Below are 18,442 nucleotides of genomic sequence, written 5' to 3' on the forward strand. Positions count from 1 at the left end.
GGAACTACAGTGTGAGCTCCAGAAAAATCCCATTACATTTTTTTTACATATGCAATGAATTTTGAAGCAGTATAGCAAACTTTTTTCTGGACAGTACTTTTTAAATGCACTTATTAATGATGATTTATAAATGGACATGATGTTTTTTTTCTGATCCAAAATATGCAGCTTGAAGTCTTGAATAGTAATTCTGAAATAAAGCTTATCAACTTAATAAAACATGCAGATTTTAATACTATAGATAAATCTGTTGTTGCCAGATTTTAAAGGAGGACTATCAACTAGAATAAAGTGTTAGAGGTTCAATTATAGAGGCTGTTGATTGTATTACCACAACTTTCCCTAAGTGCTGTAGAATGTTCGCTGATGAAGAGTCCTCATACCTTCCAAGGATTTTCTATAGGATTAAGAATACAAGAGAAAAATCAACAATAAAATGTACTGATTATGCCAAATACCACGTTTCAGAAAACCTTACCTAACGGTATTAGCTGTTACTATTTATTCATTTTATAACGGTATTATCTGTTACTATCCTATTCATTTTATAACGGTATTAGCTGTTACTATCCTATTCATTTTATAACGGTATTAGTTGCAGAAACAGGCTCCACTTGAAGTAAAGTTATTGCGGCTGAATGGAGCGTGGTGGAGCCAGGTGTTGTCAGTGTCACGCACTGTAGGGACCTGAGCTACTGACGTGTGCACACCCTGCACCACGAACTTTCTAGTTCACGGTTCCTTTTGTACAACTTGAAATTATTTGAAAATATCCTTGCAGAGTTTAACCAAGACCTCATTTGCCTGGAAGCAGTGCTGTCTAGAAGGGTCTGGCTGGCTAACATGGCTAACATGGGTAACTGGAGAGTGAGCCTTTGGAGACTGTAGCCTGAGCCTTAGTGTTTATTTCTCTGCTGTATGGTCTGGCCATGCTGTAAGGAACTTGTCTACAATGGCCACCAGGGAGCCTTTCTGGCATGCCATCCCCACCATGATGGACTATATCCTCAGAAACAAGAAGCTGAAGCAGACTTTCCCTCCTATAGAGTGTTTCTGCCAGATAGGAGCAAAGTAGCCAATACAATGCTTTAAATCAACAGTTAACTAACACAGTGTCCTTGATTTAAAATGTAATATTTTACTACTGTATTGTCGTTTCAATTTAAGATCAATAGTTTGATATAAGAAACTAAAATCTTTAATATTTGAGTATAAAAGCAGATGACTACCTTACCTCTCTGTATTGCTTCATTTATTCCTAACGTGAAGCGAGTTTCTCAGAAAAGATGAAGTCATTTTGATAATGGTATTGATGGACAAACCATTCAGAAAACCTTTATGATTTATCCTCACTTCCTGAAGAGCCTCTATAATGTGGTCTCTATACAAGAGGAAACAGAGAGCAATTCTACTTCTCCAATAGACATGTAACAGAGGTTCTCACACCAGTTTCACATGCAAGTATAAAGTTAAGTTCTAACATTGGTTAGTACCTGCTGATATCTGGATGCAGCTCACCCAGTCTCTTCATGATCTTGGTGAAGCTGCGAAGGTTCAATGTATTTGAAGGTATGACCTGAACAGGTGTCTCAGGTAATAACTGAGCAGATTCAATCTGGTTACAATTTTTCTTGACACCCTAAATAAATGTTGAAAATATGAGCAAAAGAGGTACAAGAGGCGAGAGAACAAAAAAGTATGTCAAAGATGGCAACAGGAGCTTCTCTATCTACACTTGCACCCGGAGTCCACAGCATGCTCTACACTTGCCCTCTGCCAACCCCAATGCCTGCAGCCCCAGCAGACTAGATCAGAGTGTTGGCTTCAGACTAATGAACATGAACCTCACAGGCTGGGGTCAAGTAGAGTTCTTGCCTATGGAACCGGAACATGGAGTAAACAAATCCAGTCAAACAATCAGAGCCCAGCTGAAAACGCTATAGCTAGTTACGTGATGTGGGGTAATGCAACCATGCGCAGAGAGAACCCACATGAAGAGAGACATAGGAGGAGCTGACAGCGGCAACAGCCAAGTGCTTGTGTGCGCAGAGGGAGGACCATAGTTCCCAAACATCTAGCTCAGCTCCCAGAATATCCTGTTTCCTCCTCTCCTACTGTAGACTAAAACCATGGAGCCTAAAACCCACCTTAAGTATGAAGTCTCAGGGAAATGAATGGGGTATTTTTTTTTGTTGTTGTTGTTTTGTTTTTCGAGACAGGGTCTGAAGCCCTGGCTGTCCTGGAACTCAACTCTATAGACCAGGCTGGCCTCAAACTCAGAGACCCACCTGCTTCTGTCTCCCAAGTGCTGGGATTAAAGGCCTGCGCCCCTACCCCTACCCCCAGGGAAAGGGAGCATTTTAAAAGTGACTGCCAATGTCAAAGAGGCTAGGTGCTCAAGAAGGCAGCAGAGGGAGGAAACACCAACAGCGAGGTCAGTGGTGACAATGGGCACAACAGTTAAGGGGAGATCTTAGAGAATGACTCAGACTAAAAAAAAAAAGGGATCAAGTAAATAAAGACAACAGCTCTAAGCTACCTAAGTGAAAAGCTTGCCCATCAAGCACAGGACAAGCAGCAAACAGGACCCTGCTGGGCTTTACAAAAGAGAATGGTCAGAATGGAAAGGCGGTCAGTCACCAACATGTCCAAAGGCATCCGCAGACAACCAGAGTCAGGAAAAGGCTGGGAGGACACGTGTGGTAAGTGTCAGCACAAGAGCTTTGGGATGCTGGTGCTGTGTTCTCGTTTTAGTGATGGGGATTTGTTCGAGTGCATGTGTCTAGTCATGAACACCAACAAGAGTGAATTTTACTGAACATAAAAAAATTATAGAATGTCCACTGGATACCAGACATTTTACTGAGTGAAACCGTCACATTCCAGGAAGCGTTTAAAACTGTAATGGGTGGAGACAAAGGCTATGAAAAGGAAATAACTACATTTTGTAGTTGTGAGAAGTATGAGGTAAGGTTACTATGAAAATTAACAACACTGAGGGAGAGGCTGCTAGAGTGGTGCTGTGTAGGGGTAGAGAGACAAAGGCCGTGGAAGGTGCGGTAAACCCAGGAAGAGAACCTGCTCCTCTGAAGCTAGGTGGGGCCCTCCAGATCTCCCGACAAGAGCAACTGCAGCTGTGCAAATGCAGGTTAGGGTGGAGGCAAGATAAGAGCCATCTTACTCGTCCGCTGTGCCAACACCAAGGCTGCCATTACAGCAGCACTCCTAGCAGCGCAGCATGCACAACGCGCTACCCAGCACTTAGGAAAACTAACCTGGTCCAAGGGAGGAAACTCACTGTCCTGTTCAGACTCCAGCTGCCTTGGTCTAGCTCTGGACAGTCTACAAGCAGAAGAGGTGAAGGTGCCTTCTTTGTTGCTATTTTTCTCCAAATGACTCACACTAGTACTAGTCCCGTTTTTGGACAAGAGTGGTGGTGTGTGCTCTCCAGGGATTTTCACAAGCCGCACGTTCACTGACTTCCCATTGATTTCTATACCATTCATCTCCTTCACAGCCTTCTTTGCATTACTGGTTTTTGCAAAAGCAAGAGATGCATATCTAAAACAGCAGAGCAGAGACCAAGGGCCTTCGTTATGACCGACTCCAGCTCACTCTTGTAAAAACTAAGCCGGCTTTCACAAGAATAGCTACCTCATCTTACAAAGGTTCTTACACTTGCTAGGTAAGTGGATGGCGTTTGCTGTTTCTGGGTTTTGTTTTCTGAGACAGAGTGTCTCCTTATTTAGTCTTGGCTGTCCTGGAGCTTGCTAGGTAGACCAGGTTGGCCTTGAACTCACAGAGATCTGCCTGTCCCTGCCTCTCAAGGGTTAGGATTAAAAGTGTTCACTACCAAATAAGAAAGTGTTTATCCAGGATAACTGAATACAGAAAAAATGAAAGTGGAAATAGAATAATCTGTAATAATTATAAATTATTATGTTAAAATTTAATGTTTAAAATTGCAGTCTAATGATATATATACTTGTACAGATCTGAGGCCTAGGGACAAGTGATTATCTCTGTGTAGGTTTGGAGACTGTCGTCCTGGAACTCACTCTGTAGACCACGCTAGCCTTGAACTAACAGAGATCTGCCTGCCTCTGCTTCCTGAGTGCTGGGATTAAAGACATGTGCCACCACCGCTTGGCTCAAGTTAATTTTTATGTACAACAATATAAACTCCAGGTGGCTCAAAGGCTTAAATGTTAAAGGCAAAACTTGAAAATATTTAGCAGAATATATGAAAATGCATTTATAGTCAGTACTGAGAAAAAGCTAGACAATCTAGTCAGAATTTTAGTTATGTAATTGAGAAAGCTGGGCCAGAGCCATTCCTGTTAAGCCGACAGCTCTATACAGTGTTAATGAACATATGTACGCCAAATCTTAAGCAAAGTTTTTTCAAATAATGGGACTATGTATACAATTTTAAAATATCCTTATAGTTTTATATTTAACTGCATTTTCCAAATTTACACATAAAATATATATATTAAGGAAGAAAAAAACCTCATTAAGATTTTTAAGATTTAGGAAACCAAAAAGAGGACATGAAGTATAATATTTTAAGAGATACAGCCCTAGTTTAGCACGAGAAAAATACATTAACATCCTATCAAAGTGTCATATAAAGGACACAATTTAATTGACTACAATTAAAAAAATTAGCACCCACTTTTACAAATTTAAGTCTCTAACCACAAGCAAAATCCCTCTTAATTATGCCTTGACCTCTGAAATCAATAGCTGTCATTTTCACGACAGGAACATGAAGTATCTCCATGAAGTAATTCTCACTGTAACTGAATGCTGTGAATAATCCATAAATGTCCCAGTAGCGACACGTACACACTCACACACATACACACACCCACACACGCTCGCACGCCCTCCCTGAAACCACAGATGGGCAATGCAGCCACCTACCTAAAACTACAAAACAATGCAGAAGTAACTAAGGTCAGAAATAACGGAGTCAAACATTCCCTTCCAAGCCAGCTTCTGTCTTTCCTCCATTGTGCTTTACACAGCAGACTCCTAGCATGACAATGATACTATTTATTATCCTTATCCCCATCTTACAAAGAACCTGAGACTCAGAGAGGTCAAGTAACCCATTCAAATTCCTTCAAGTTACTGAAGGAGCTGGGGGTTCAAACAGTCCTTTACTTGAGTCCTTTTCGTAACTCTGCTTCTGCTATAACATGGCATAGAGCCGCACAAATGTAAAAGATCAGTTAATCCCCCTATCCACCATAGGAGGCTGTGCGACAGTGGACGCTGTAATCTCAGCAGCCGGGATTCTGAACACAGGACTGCCTAGCATAAGCCACTCTCAGAAGGAAGACCCACTGGAGGAAAGAAGCTGCTAAGAATCCCAGCTGGCTGCCGTGGCTGTGTGCTCAGTCTGGGCCTCCCTCGTGGAGTGGCACCTGCGTACTCATCTGTTGCACAGCAGGTGCACAGTAACGCACACTTGTTGAATTAGTAATGCATACCTGTAATTAGTAGAATCATAAATTGAAATTTCAGAAACTTGGTATTTCTGGAAATGAGACCTTAACTCATCCTAAAAGAAGAAAAAATAACATTTGTGAAAGACTGAAAAGACACTGCAAAAATCTGTAAATTTGAAAGTGAAGCCCCCTGAAGAAATTCTGGACACACCTCAGATACAGAAGGGCAAAGACCACCAACATGGATCAAAAAGCCTTTACTTCTTCGAAGCAACTCACCATTCTTCATTTCTGATATAGGAAAAAATATATCACAGAAATGTCCACCATGACAGCAATATTTTAAAGAAAAATGCCAACAATGTTAAATGTTTCATTTTCTTTCCAGTTAACTACAAAGCTTATTTAACGACTCTGTGTCTTGTATGTGCATGGGCATGTGCATGCCATAGTGCACGTGTGTGGAGTCAAAGGACAACCTAGAGGAGCCGGTTCTCATCAGTCTTGACGGCAGGTAAATGTACTTACTGCCAAGCCTGACAATTTGAGTCCTGTCTTTAGGAATCACATGGTAGGAGGAGACAATGAACTCTTTCAAGTTGTCCTCTGACCTCTATATGCATGCCATGGTACATACACCCCCCCCCACATACCCACAAAATAAATAAATTAAAAATAATAAAGTCACAAGATATCAGCATTAAACCAAGTAATGCTGGTACACACCTGTATTCCCAGCATTGAAAAAGCGGAGGCATGAGGATCACAAGTTCAGAGCTAGCCTGGAATACATATAATAACCTTTAAAACGAAACAAAACAAAATCCCAAATAGAAAAAGCAAGCACCACAGATTTTATAATATTTATCTAATAATGAAAAAAACCTACCTATGAATCCTATTTTTCATAACTAGTTAAGAGTAGCTTAGCCTCTTGAAATGGCTGTGAAAACAAAACAATGCTGGCTACAACTATTAATTTTGTCTTATAGAAGAGGAGTTTCGGTTACTCATCTATTAAGAGGTAGTGTTGGGTCCAGGCAGTCTTTCATGGCTACTAAGACCTTGCCTTTCTCATTAGCGTACTAATCTGCGCATCTATCTGGAGAGAAGATGAAGCCCTTTCTTCACAGTTTAGATGCTAACACTGGAGTCAAGAGCTAGAGCAGCCAACAGCAGTGCCTAAGACTCAGAAGCACCTCCTACCCATCTCTCCTGTCACCAGCGCAGGAAAACTGCTCAGTCCTGTGGGCTGAGCACTGAGTCTCAAGAATTTAATAAGTATTAGCTCTTTAAAAGTCACCTCCAACTGACCAATTTTCTCACTTTTTAAAAATAAGCAACAGGCACAAAGAAGAACAAAATACTTTTATAGCTTATTCCCCCAAAACCATACAGAAGTAACCACCATTTTTAGATGAGTTATGATCTTCCTGCAGTTCTGAAGAACCAACCTAATGGACTCTTTGGGTTCCACCCATCGTGTTCGATTCCATTTTCCTGAGTTCCTGAGAAGTCAACTCCAGTCAGCCTCTCCGTTGCATCAAACCAGTCTCCACTGACTTCACGAATGCTTTTGGATTCTAAGGCATTGAGCACAGGGAACCATGAGCTTACATATCTGCCTCTCAGGAACACAGCTGTAAACAGCTCTGTCAAGGCAAGGGTGGCTTTTACTGGTTACCTAGAGATGAGCATCAGGGAATAAAGACCCAGGCAGTCTCTAATCCAGTCTGTCAGCAGGTACCAAACACAAGGCTCTTCAGCCTGAGGCTTCAGCTCCCCAGTTTCCTTCACTTGACGCCCAGTCAATCAAAAGATTTCTTCCCTCACTTTCATCAGTTACTATTGATGAAGTTATTTTTCACTTAATAAACTCAGTAAACACGCTGTAGCTCTTCAGCTCATTAAAATTAATAATCATCTGGAATTATAAACTTTGAAAGGAAAACTAGTAAAGACTGGGGACATTTTAAACATTACTTGTTTTTTGGTGTTTGGAGGCAGAGTCTCACTATGTCTGTCTGTCCTGGAATGCACTATATACAGCAGGTTGGCCTTGAGCTCACACAGTGCCTGCTACTGCCTCCCGAGTGCTGGATTAAAGGTGTGTGCCACCATGTCCAACATTACTTGTTTTTTGGAAGCTACACAAACAACACATTTTCATTCTTACCTTCATCATCGAGCTTCAGCTGAGTAAAGTCTACGTTTATATCACCATTTTTAAAACCATCATTCACGGGTGATTCATCTTGTTTAGGATGATTATTGTCAGCTACAAAGGACATCTGAGGATTAATAAAAACAGAAAGATAAGGACTAGCGGTTACTGCATTCTACCTGGTGACAGGCACTCATTACATGCATTATTTTGCCCTCCAAATAATGAAGGCTATAGCAGAAAAACATTATCAACTGACTTTGCAGTAAAAATATGCCATATAGGTTGTTGGTTCAAATCAGTAAGATTTGAGGTTCTATTGCTGTGTACAGTGATGATACAAGTATTTATGATTTTTAAGACAGTAAATTTCAATGTATAAGCTTTCATTTATGGGAAATAAAAACCCTATATGTAGACCTGAGTTGTTCTCTACATTTAAATTTTCTTGAAAAGAAAGCCACTTGTAGGCTAGAGTAGATTGAAGGGCAGTGTTCACCCAGCATATGTGACGGTTTGTGTTTGATCTTTAATAGCTGAAAATGAAAACAAAAACCCAACCAAACAAAAATGCAGAGTAATCTAAAGAAACCACAAAGGAACATCAAAGGGTAACTACGCTAGCCTATGAAGACAACACCTACCAGCAGGTAGTCTTTTACAACCAACTAATTTAACCTTACAGGCATCATGTAACTTCAGGACCAGTGAGATGCTCATGGGGCAAAGATGCTTGCCACTAAGACTAACAACCCGAGTTTGATCTCTAGGACCCACGAGATGTGATGAGAGAACTGACCCCTAGATGTGATGAGAGAACTGACCCCTAGATGTGATGAGAGAACTGACCCCTAGCTGTCCTGACATCCATATGTACACTGTCATACACATGCCCCCCCACACTAAATACAAAATAAAAAAGTAACATTATATTGTTTTATAGTCAAAACTAAGACCACAAAACTATATTATATTGCACTTAAACTTTCCTATTGCTTAAAAGAATTTTTTTTTTTGCAGTATTAAAAATGGGAGCTGGAGAGATGGCTCAGTGGTTAAGACCACTGGCTGTCCTTCCAAAGCTCCTGAGTTCAATTCCCAGCAACCACATGGTGGCTCACAACCCTCTGTAATGAGATCTGGTGCCCTCTTGAGGATGAGACCTGGTCAGTCGTTCTAATCCACTTAGACCATGAAACCCAATATGGACAAGTTCAACAGAACCACCATATACAGGCTGCCCATGCATGCTTCAGCATTGCCAGGGCAGAAATTTCATTCATTCGTTTCATTCACTAAGGATGGGGCTTTACACATGCTAGACAGTGTTCCACAACAGCTGTGTCCCCTGCAACACTCCTTGTAGCCTAAGTGTTTCCCCCGAATCAACAGGCTGTTCTAGAGCGACACTGCCACTGGGAAAACAGCATGGACTGGTAATGGACAGATTAAACAGTATGTAACAAATCTGAGCATACAAAATTTAGCTTTGAATCTATTATTTCTTCCTTTGAAAGATTCGTTTCCCAGTGGAATGGTCTCCCAGTATCATTTGTTTGCACAATTTCTGGCAGAAAGCAAGTACTTTACTTCTCATTTTGCTCGTCAGTCAGGAAGCAGAACTGCCTTTGTACTTGCTAAGGAGTTGGGTTCTGAGCGACTCTGCAACCTTCTGGGATCTCATTTACCCTTTTCTTCATTTTTCAGACACCATCTCACTACAGGGCATGACTGCACTGGCATCAAACTTGTGATCTTCTCGCCACTGACTCCTGAGTGCTGAGATTGTGGACATGTGCCACCATGCCTGGCCTGCAATGTGCTCCTATCTGACAGTTAACCACCTTTCTTGGTTGTTATCCTCAGGGGAATAGGACAAGTTGAGGAAAGATCAAAACATATCTCATAAAGGAAGAATTAACACTTTCCTTGTCCAAAATAAAAGCATTCCTATACCTCACAAAATGAGAGCTGAACAGCAGTGTGGCCTTCTGGCTCATGATGACACTGGTAATGCATCATGGCTTGCCTATTCCTTTCACCTACAGCCTCTAGATTTCTGATGACTTACATGTTCCCTTCTTCAACATATTGATGAAAACTGCCTGAACATGACTGGGCCTAACATCATCCACTCCTTCTGCTCAGTCAGTTTCTCACATGGGGATCCAGGAAGTTAGTCAGTGGAGTGGGAAGGAGGGAGGGAACGCTTCTGAGAGTCACTGTTTACTTAGAGGCTATCCACTAAAGGCTTAAATGGATGAGATGGTGGAGCAGAGCTTAGCTGGCACAGTGCTTGCTGTGCAAACATGTACCCAAATTTGATCACGCTTTTACTCATGTAAAAAGCTGGGCATGATGGCCCAGCCGCAGTCCCACACTGAGGAGATACTAAAACCACGTAAAAGCCAGGCAGAGCAGAATATGTCTGTCACCCCACATCTCATACTGGAAGACAGAGATGACGACCAGACAATGGCCTGGAAAGTTTGCAGTCAGCTAGCCTGGCATAATACAGTGCTGAGTCCAGCCCAGTCTACCAAGTGAGTTCCAGTCCACCAGGGATACATTTTGAGATCTGTATCAAAAATCAAAAGTAAACAAAACACAAATGTCATGGCGAGGTGTGGTTGTCATAATTAATCTCGAACACTAATTACTACTGGAACATGCCTACTGTGACACGTGTCCTCTTACCCTACCTCCACAAAAGCACACGCGAGTGGCTCATACCTGAGGCTGAACACACATGCACACACATCTGCACACACAATCGTGTGCACCTGCACTCCAATTCTTACCTGGGACAATGTTGTTTCTAGGCTTGGAGAGGTATCAACAGGTACACTTTGATTATCCAGCTCAGAATTTGCTCCTGAAAGGCTGAATAGATACACATTCCTTAAATGTTCTCAAAAGGAAACAGAGAATTTAGATATAAGGCTTAAGTAGTTTTTAAAGCTGGTTAAGTTCTATGTTAGATAAAATTGTAATTACCCACATGCCTCTTCTTCTATTAGCTAGAAACAAGGGGAGAAAACCAGATTTAGTACGTTTTCTGTCAGAACAAAGTTAACATTTTATTCTAGAACACATACATACCCTGGAAGCAAAATCGGAGAAAGCAGATAACAGTTTGGATTCTACTGACAGTGGGGGCAGCTCCTCCAGCGGTATGCCCTTGTGGACTTTTTCTTTCAAGTTCATGTACCTAACTTTCAAGTCTCCCAGAACAGACAGCAGTGTTGATCCTAATTCCTTCTTGGCAGAATTACTTGGCAAATTCCTAGTCAAAGTTCACAGAATGACATTATTTAGGCTCACGTCATTCACCTAACACTAACACGGTACCACATACTTAGTTCTAGCTCTACTAGATCTATGATTTTCCCTGTTAAACGAACCACAGTAGATACATTTTCTAGGGTCAGTATTAGCAACCCTTGAAAGGTAAGCCAGAAAGAATGTGACAGAATACCATGAAGAAACCCCAACGGACTTTACCCTTACTTGGACTTTATAAACAAACAGCAAATCCATTTATTTTACTGGATTAATTACGACAACCACACCTCACCATGACATTCAATTGTTTTGTTTACTTTTGATTTTTGATACAAATCTCAAAATGTAGCCCTGGCTGGACTGGAACTCACTAGGTAGACTAGGCTGGCCTAGTTGAGTCATGCTCCTGCCTCTGCCTCCCAAGTGCTAAGGTCATAACCACACCCAGGAAAAGAAGTTCTTCTGAAGTTTACTACTTATATTGTTGAGCCTAGTCTTTGGTGGCTGAGCAATCTCTCCAGCCCTAAATTTATTACTCTTAAAGTAACTGATAAAATTAAAGCCTATGTTTTGTCTTTCAATGTAGTAGGAGCTGCGGGTTGCATTCCTGTCGCCCCAGCTCCTGGTCGCCTGGCTAGCTTATGCCCCGAAATGCTTGGCCCATTATATCTAGCCTCTTCTCAGCTAACTCTTGCACCTGGACTAGCCCATTTTTAATAATGTGTGTAGCACCCCAAGGTGTGCTTACTGGGAAGATTTTAGCCTACGTCATCCTGGGTCGGACCTTTATCGCGTCTGCCCCGGTGAGGGGTGCATGGCCTATGAGTTCACTTCCTCTTCCTTCCAGCATTCCGTTTTGTTTACTCCACCCACCTATGTTTTAACCTATCGGGGCAAGTAGTTTCTTTATTTAATTAACCAATGACCTTTCTCCATCATTTCAAGAATTGAAAACAGATTTCTAGTATAAAGTCAGAGTGGTAAATCTTAAGAACATCTAGATTTAAAAGAGATGAGCACCGACTGAGGCCTGCTCTACTCTCCATTACAAGTCTGTAGACGTGACCGCAGTGGCGACGGCACATCTGATAGCAGACATCCAGAAGGTGCATCTCTGCCTTCACGGCCCTCTCGACAGTTTTCTCACAGCACTTTGATGGCAAATTCATCTCTTCACAAAGCTGAAATGCCCTTTAAAATAAGAGTACTAGGTAAGATTCTGAACATATTCTACAGTAGTGACTCTTTCTAGAAACAGATTTTAATCTTTTTAAAAAACTTTTCAAGACAGGGTTTCTGTGTGTAGCCCTGGCCATCCTGGGACCTCACTCTGTAAACCAGGCTGGCCTCAAACTCAAGAGACTTGCTTGCCTATGCCTCCCCAGTGCTGGGATTAAAGGTATGACCACCACACCCAGCCAGATTTTATATTTTTTATGTTTCCCCATGGTTTAATTCAAATCCTCCTAAAAATGGGAAGCTATAGGGACATGACTGTTTTGAAAGTTTCATTTTAAAATTTAGTTTTCTAGCTTTGGGATACCAGACTAAACTCATTAGAAAAATGGAAAAAAAATGGTACATGATTTCAGATTATGGTAATGAGTTTCTTCCACTCCCACTTCATGGCTCCAAATTGTCTTTTGGGTTATTAGTAAAAGCAAAGTAAAACCGATGATGAATAAACTTAGGTTTAACAATACTTCATGGAGTGTATCTATGCATATCTTCAAATATGTGGCACTTCCTCTAAGATGCCCGTTGGGTCAATTTATGTGTGATTCAAAAAAAAGGAAAAGGAACTGAATTAGTATGGATGTGGCGGGCCAGCGTGAGGGAAGAAGATGCCTTTCTGTCTGAAGAAATGCTGGGGACCGCAGGCTCTTCGTGAGAATTTCCAACATCCTGTGTTGCTACAGTATAGCTGTATATATAGCAGGAGTGGCCCAGTTGTCAAATTTCTTAAAGCCCCTTTAATTCTTGATGGTTAAATATGCTATGCAGAAAATAAACACAATTTTGAGTTTCCCCATATACTTGTGTAAGCTTATACCACTGGCCTACCTCTCAAGGTGTTTCTTTCTGTCTGGGGCATCAAATGTTTTTCTTAATTCCAAGGAATCCTGAAAACAATATAAAATAAAATCATAAATATATGTAAAGAAAAGCATGTTCATGTGGAGTTCTAAATGGCAAAATGAAACAATTTTGCGACAACATCTGCCACCAGAAGACAGAACTGTGGCACTGCCACCCTTGCCCTTGAGCTGGCGTTGGCACTAGGATTCCAAATGGATGCAACCCATTTGCATACCTTCTCAAATTCGTAGATTAAGGTTTTAGTGTTACTGGTTTTACCTCATCCAGGGAATTCCCACTAGGCTTGAGAGAGCCCATTGAGAGTGACCTCCCTGGCCCTTTTGGTGCGGTCGTCTGCGCATCCCTGCAGTCCTGTCTGCACGACCAGTCGGTATTACAGGCCACACTTTGTGTCTCACACCGCCCCTCCTCAGGCCGCTGTCCTCTCAGCACTGCCATCTCCGTGCTGCTGGATGTAGACAGTACAGAAGATCTTGCACTTGCCCCTCTGCTGGCATCCAGTGTTGGCTGAACTGGAAGCGAACAGCTGGCTGCATCTGGCACTGACTTAAGACACTCTTCCTTCACGTCATGAGAGCATGTTTTATCTGCGGCACCACTTTTTACAGGGCGTAGGCAGCTGTCCTCTACTTCTGCCACCTTTGGAAGCTCAAAAGAAAAAAAGCCTGGCCCAGGGAGGCTTTTGTATTGCAAAGAGCCACAGAGAGAAATGACTGAGTCATCAAAAACGGAAGCCCCAGTAGTCTGGTGAAGATGATCAGCCTTCAGTTCTGTCCCAAGGGTTTGATCTGGAGGAAAGCAGATAGGGCTCTCAGAGCAGTGTAGCGTTTTGTTCTGGAAATTTCTATTTCCACAAAAATCTTTACTTTCAGCTGTCTGGGGTTTCATTTCTTTAGCATACATTTTAGTTTGGGGTACTTTCTGAGGGTTTAAGGGAGAGCTGCTTCTCTGAAAAATATCATCAAACGCTTTTCGGTTTAGTAAACCAATCTCTTGTTCCTTACACTTTTCAAATTTTGGCTGATGATATTCTTTTGACGTATCAGAACTCTGAGATTTAGAGGAATGAGGCAAACATTCTTGTGCAGAAACATCAAGTGACTCCAAAGAGGGGCTAGAAACACTCTCCAATTTAACATGATTAGCTTCTAAATTGCCAACACATTTAATGCCAGAGCCTGATGTTTTCAACTCGCTAACGTCTAGATTCGATTTGCCCACTGTTTTAGCTGGGTCAGAAGGTAAGTGTGTACTTATGCACTCCTGCTCTGCGCTGTGGTACTCCTGCTGGGAGTCATCGTCCATGCCACTCCTCTGCAGATCTCCACAGTCTCCAGCCGGAGTCTCATGGCTCCTTTCCAATCTAACGCTAGATTCATCTTGAGCTCCTAAAATGTCAAAAAATGTCTCCACTTTTTTGTGTACTTCAGGACGTAATTCTGAATATAAACATGGAAGATTTTCGTTCTTGAGTTTTGATTCTGAACAATGTATAGAGTATGTTTCATTCAAAAAAGCATAGTCAACACTGTCTTCAAATTCACTTGACTGAGAGAAATTATTCTCTACATTACTATCTTGATTTGCTGAAAAAGATGGTTCTGATAAATCTATCTTGTCAATACTGCTGATTTCTTTGTCACTATCTCTGTGTTCTGCTGCCAAGGAATCCCATTCACCATCAGGAAAAGCTGATTTGACTTCGTTGCAACCATTGGAAAATAACACATTTTCTTTCTTAGGTTTATCTGTTCAAAAAAGTGAAAGAATATGTTAATAACAACATTACAGAAACAAAACATTGGCAAAGACTAGACATATCTGGTCCTAGCTCCTCCAAATGCCAGGCTACTTTTACATCAAATGACAAATACAAACACCCCTTATAGTAACTAAAATAAATCGAAACTCATCTTCCAGACAACCACTCTGAAGTCCTAGCCCCACTGCACTGGTTATTAAAGATGGTCTCTGGAGAGCATGAGTGCAGGACCCTCACCACTGGGTTAGTCCTCCCTAAAACACAGCATCAAGTCACCAATCATCTCAAGATAAAATAGGAACCATTTACCACCTGGGACGAGACACCTCAGGAGAATCTGACCATCCTGGCATCTCAATCTCACACTTCCAGCCCCAGAACTATAAGAAAATAATCTGCAGTTGTTAATCAACGGTGTTTGTTACAGTTATTCAAGGTGATGCAAGTGCCAAGATGCTTTCTGAAATCTTTCAATGGTGAGAAGTCTTTCCTATATAGGGCAGTCATTTAACTTGTGAATAGGTCTAATAAATGTTAAAAAAAATCGTATGTAATAAATTTTGGGGTACCTACTGGGGTCAGTTATAGGCAGTATGTACACGAAGACAAGAGGACACTGGTGTTGTCCTCGCAGCTTATGGATTTCCTAAGGGTTATAGATAAACACACAAAAAACCTACCACAGTTAAAAGTTTTGACCATTGTGCTAACGGAACAGGAGAAATCTGAAGAGAAAGGAAGGACAGATTTGGGGAAAACTTTACATTTGACAAGTGTTTACAAACAAAATGGAAAACTTTGCCTTAGATCAGTCCAACAAGTGGAGCTGGCTGTGTGAATGAACTGGCCCTTGCAGGAACAAGGCCAGCCTGCAAGGAGGAGAGATGTCTGAGAGGAGTAAGGTGCTCAGGATGGCTGGCTCTTATCCCGAGGGATGGGAAAGTCACTGCAAGTCTCGGAAAAGGGCAGTCATGACTGAGCCTTGGAAAGTGCCTGTCAAGAAGCTTGGAAAGCAGGTAGATAAGAATGCCGAAGGAAGACTAGAGAGGGTACTGAATAACACACAAAATGTGCACAGATGTGAAACAAAAGGCTTACTCTTGGGCCAATGCATCCTGGGATTTTCTATTTCATTTCACTAAAAAAATACAATTAGCTTACTTTATTTCATGACCCACCGACTGGCCATTACCTGCTCAAGCACCACTCTAAGATTTATTGGACCCTACATCTGAATGGGAATATTTAGCACTAAAGAGAAAGACTGCCATGAAGAGCAGGCACAGAAGAGGGAAGGGAAAAGTAGCCCAGGTGAGGGATCGGAGGTTACTGATAAAAGATGCAGATCAAATGCTCAGCAAGCTGCAGTAAACATAGACTCACGCAGGAGTTATTTTCATACATCTGGGACACTGGTCATTTGATTTTTATGCCTATAAGTTAATATATTGCTTATTTTAAACTTTTTATTCTGTATTATATCAAAATTTAAACAGATGGGTCTTACATGGACTTACAAGGTCACCTTTTCTATTACATAATTTGTCATAATACAGTTTGTCCACAGCTACCATAAACCCAGGAGGAAAATGGCAAAATTAAAAGTGTGCTGAACTGTAGCTTGCTGGGAGAGGCTTTAAAACAGCAACCCTGAAGAGAAACTTTTGTTTATAGTTAGCACCTTCTCCTTACCTTTTTGGAGGTTTCCTCCATTTTTATGGTAGTTTTTATCAGAATCTGTTTCTAGCACTGAAGTGGCCTGCATAGTTTAAAGATGTACATTCTAGAAAAGGTATAACATTGAACTATTAGTATTCCTGGCACAAAGTTAAAAAAACTTAGAAATAAACAAAGCAGCAGTTATAGTCAAAGATTCTACTATCAGAGTCAATGAACATTAAACAGGAAGGACACCCGAATAACCTTTTTTCTTGGACAGGGTCTCCATGTGTCCCAGACTGGCCTCAGATTCACTATGTAGCCAACGATGACCTTGAATTGCTGACCCACCTGACTCCAAACTTTCAAGTATTGAAATTATAAGTATATGCTACCATATCAGACTTACAGAGAATTGTGGATTAAAGCCAGGGCTTTGTGTAAATACTATCAACTAAGCAACATCTCCAGCTTTTTTGAATAACCGTTTTAAAAATCTGAATTCACACACACACACACACACACACACCTCTATGGAGGGACTGAGCAGGACTGGGGTGCATGATATGAAATTACCAAAGAATCAATAAAGAATTATGTTAAAAACAAAGAAACAAACAAAAACAAAAGCCTCAAGCAAGACACAAGATATTCTTTTAAATTTCTATAGTACATGAAACATAAGGCCAGGTATCTTAGTCACTGTTCTACGGCTGTGAAGAGACACCATGGCCAAGGCAACCTTTATAAAAGAAAGCATTCAATTGGGAGCTTGCTTACAGTTTCAGAGGCTTAGACCATTATCATCATGGCAGGGAGCAGTGCAGGCTCACAGATAGGTACGGTGCTGGAGAAGCAGCTGAGAGTTCTACATCCTGATTCACAGGCAGCGGGAAGAGAGTGAGTCTGGACCTGGCATGAGCTTGTGAAACTTCAAATCACACTCAGAATGGCACACTTCCTCAAAGAAGACCATACCTCCTAATCCTACCAAAGAGTTTTACTACCTAGCGATTAAGTATGGGACAACAAGGGCTATTCTTAGTCAATCACCATAGCCAAGTCTTTACGATGTTACAATAAAAATCTCAAAGCCTAATTTGAGCCTGCTGTCAAATCTATATTGTTTTCCAAATAAACTGTACGGTTAGGAAAAACCAACAAGGAGTTCAGAAGGTACCACGCTTACTACAAGGCTAAGGATCCAATCAGATCCCCAGCACCCACCAGCATTCCCAGGCATTTTATACAAAGCTTCTTCTTACAGTTTCTAGCAAGTAACAAAACCAATTTCCAGGATCCCCTTCTTTCTAAATTAAAAACAACAACAAAACCCTTTTTAGTCTTGTTTGCTATGTTTTCCCTGCCGACTCACACCTAGAATTCCACTCTATGTGGCAGGGTACGAGCATCAGGAGTCCGAAGGCATCCTCAGTCATACGGTGCCATCCAGGCCAGCTTCTTGGGCTAGGAAACTTTGAACACCATTGAACCTGTTATTTGTTGCTTGGAAAGAATGCACTGAAGCACTTATTAAATGTCTGGAATCAGAACCGTAAGCCAGGATATGGGAAACTGCCCATAAAACATTAAGAAATAAAGGGCTTGCTCATTTATGCACCAAGCATCTTTGTCTGCAAGCTGGTCCCCTTATCTGAAAAACAAGAAAACTGCCGGGGGTGGAGGTGGGGGTGGGGGTGGGGTGGCGTACATCTTTAATCCCAGCACTTGGGAGGCAGAGGCAGGAGGATCTCGGTGAGTTCGGAACAAGCCTGGTCTACAGGGCAAGTTCCGGGACAACCAAGACTACACTGAGAAATCCTGTCTGGAAAAAACTAAAAAAAAAAAAAAAAAAACCGAAATCGTTGCAAAAAATGAGCGCAAGAGCAAACAACCATGGAGGTGGGGTCACCAATGCAACGCGGGCCTTATTGCTAGACTGCTTCGGAGGGAACCGGATCCCAGCCCCGCCTGCCCCGGGGGTCTGGCTTCTTTGTCGGGCTCACCATGAGT

At 41.7% G+C, this 18,442-nt stretch overlaps 1 protein-coding gene across 1 annotated transcript; it reads right to left on the reverse strand.

The window, feature by feature from the left end:
- Positions 1 to 274: 274 nt before the first annotated feature.
- On the reverse strand, positions 275 to 16,535 carry Rbm44 (RNA binding motif protein 44). Its single transcript, XM_041651023.1, has 15 exons — positions 16,463 to 16,535; positions 13,267 to 14,756; positions 12,973 to 13,031; positions 11,929 to 12,099; positions 10,726 to 10,909; positions 10,621 to 10,643; positions 10,425 to 10,506; positions 7,636 to 7,750; positions 6,914 to 7,042; positions 5,671 to 5,750; positions 5,502 to 5,572; positions 3,276 to 3,561; positions 1,494 to 1,639; positions 1,235 to 1,381; positions 275 to 397 (listed from the first exon to the last, which is right to left on the reverse strand). The coding sequence occupies exons 1-14, from the start codon at positions 16,533 to 16,535 to the stop codon at positions 1,249 to 1,251; spliced, it is 3,042 nt and encodes a 1,013-aa protein (XP_041506957.1). The 3' UTR covers positions 275 to 397; positions 1,235 to 1,248.
- Positions 16,536 to 18,442: the final 1,907 nt, after the last annotated feature.

Source organism: Microtus oregoni, unplaced genomic scaffold, assembly GCF_018167655.1.
Source record: "Microtus oregoni isolate MIOR12 unplaced genomic scaffold, Mior012 000004F_ref0000308, whole genome shotgun sequence".
NCBI lineage: Eukaryota > Metazoa > Chordata > Mammalia > Rodentia > Cricetidae > Microtus > Microtus oregoni.

Coding starts and splice junctions, on each gene's coding strand:
- Rbm44 (XM_041651023.1), bottom strand. CDS start 16,535: ATGCAGGCCACTTCAGTGCTAGAAACAGATTCTGATAAAAACTACCAT. Junction 10,507..10,620: donor ATAGAAGAAGAGGCATGTGG/GTAATTACAATT, acceptor GTATCTATTCAG/CCTTTCAGGAGCAAATTCTG. Junction 5,573..5,670: donor TTTGCCCTTCTGTATCTGAG/GTGTGTCCAGAA, acceptor TTCTTCTTTTAG/GATGAGTTAAGGTCTCATTT.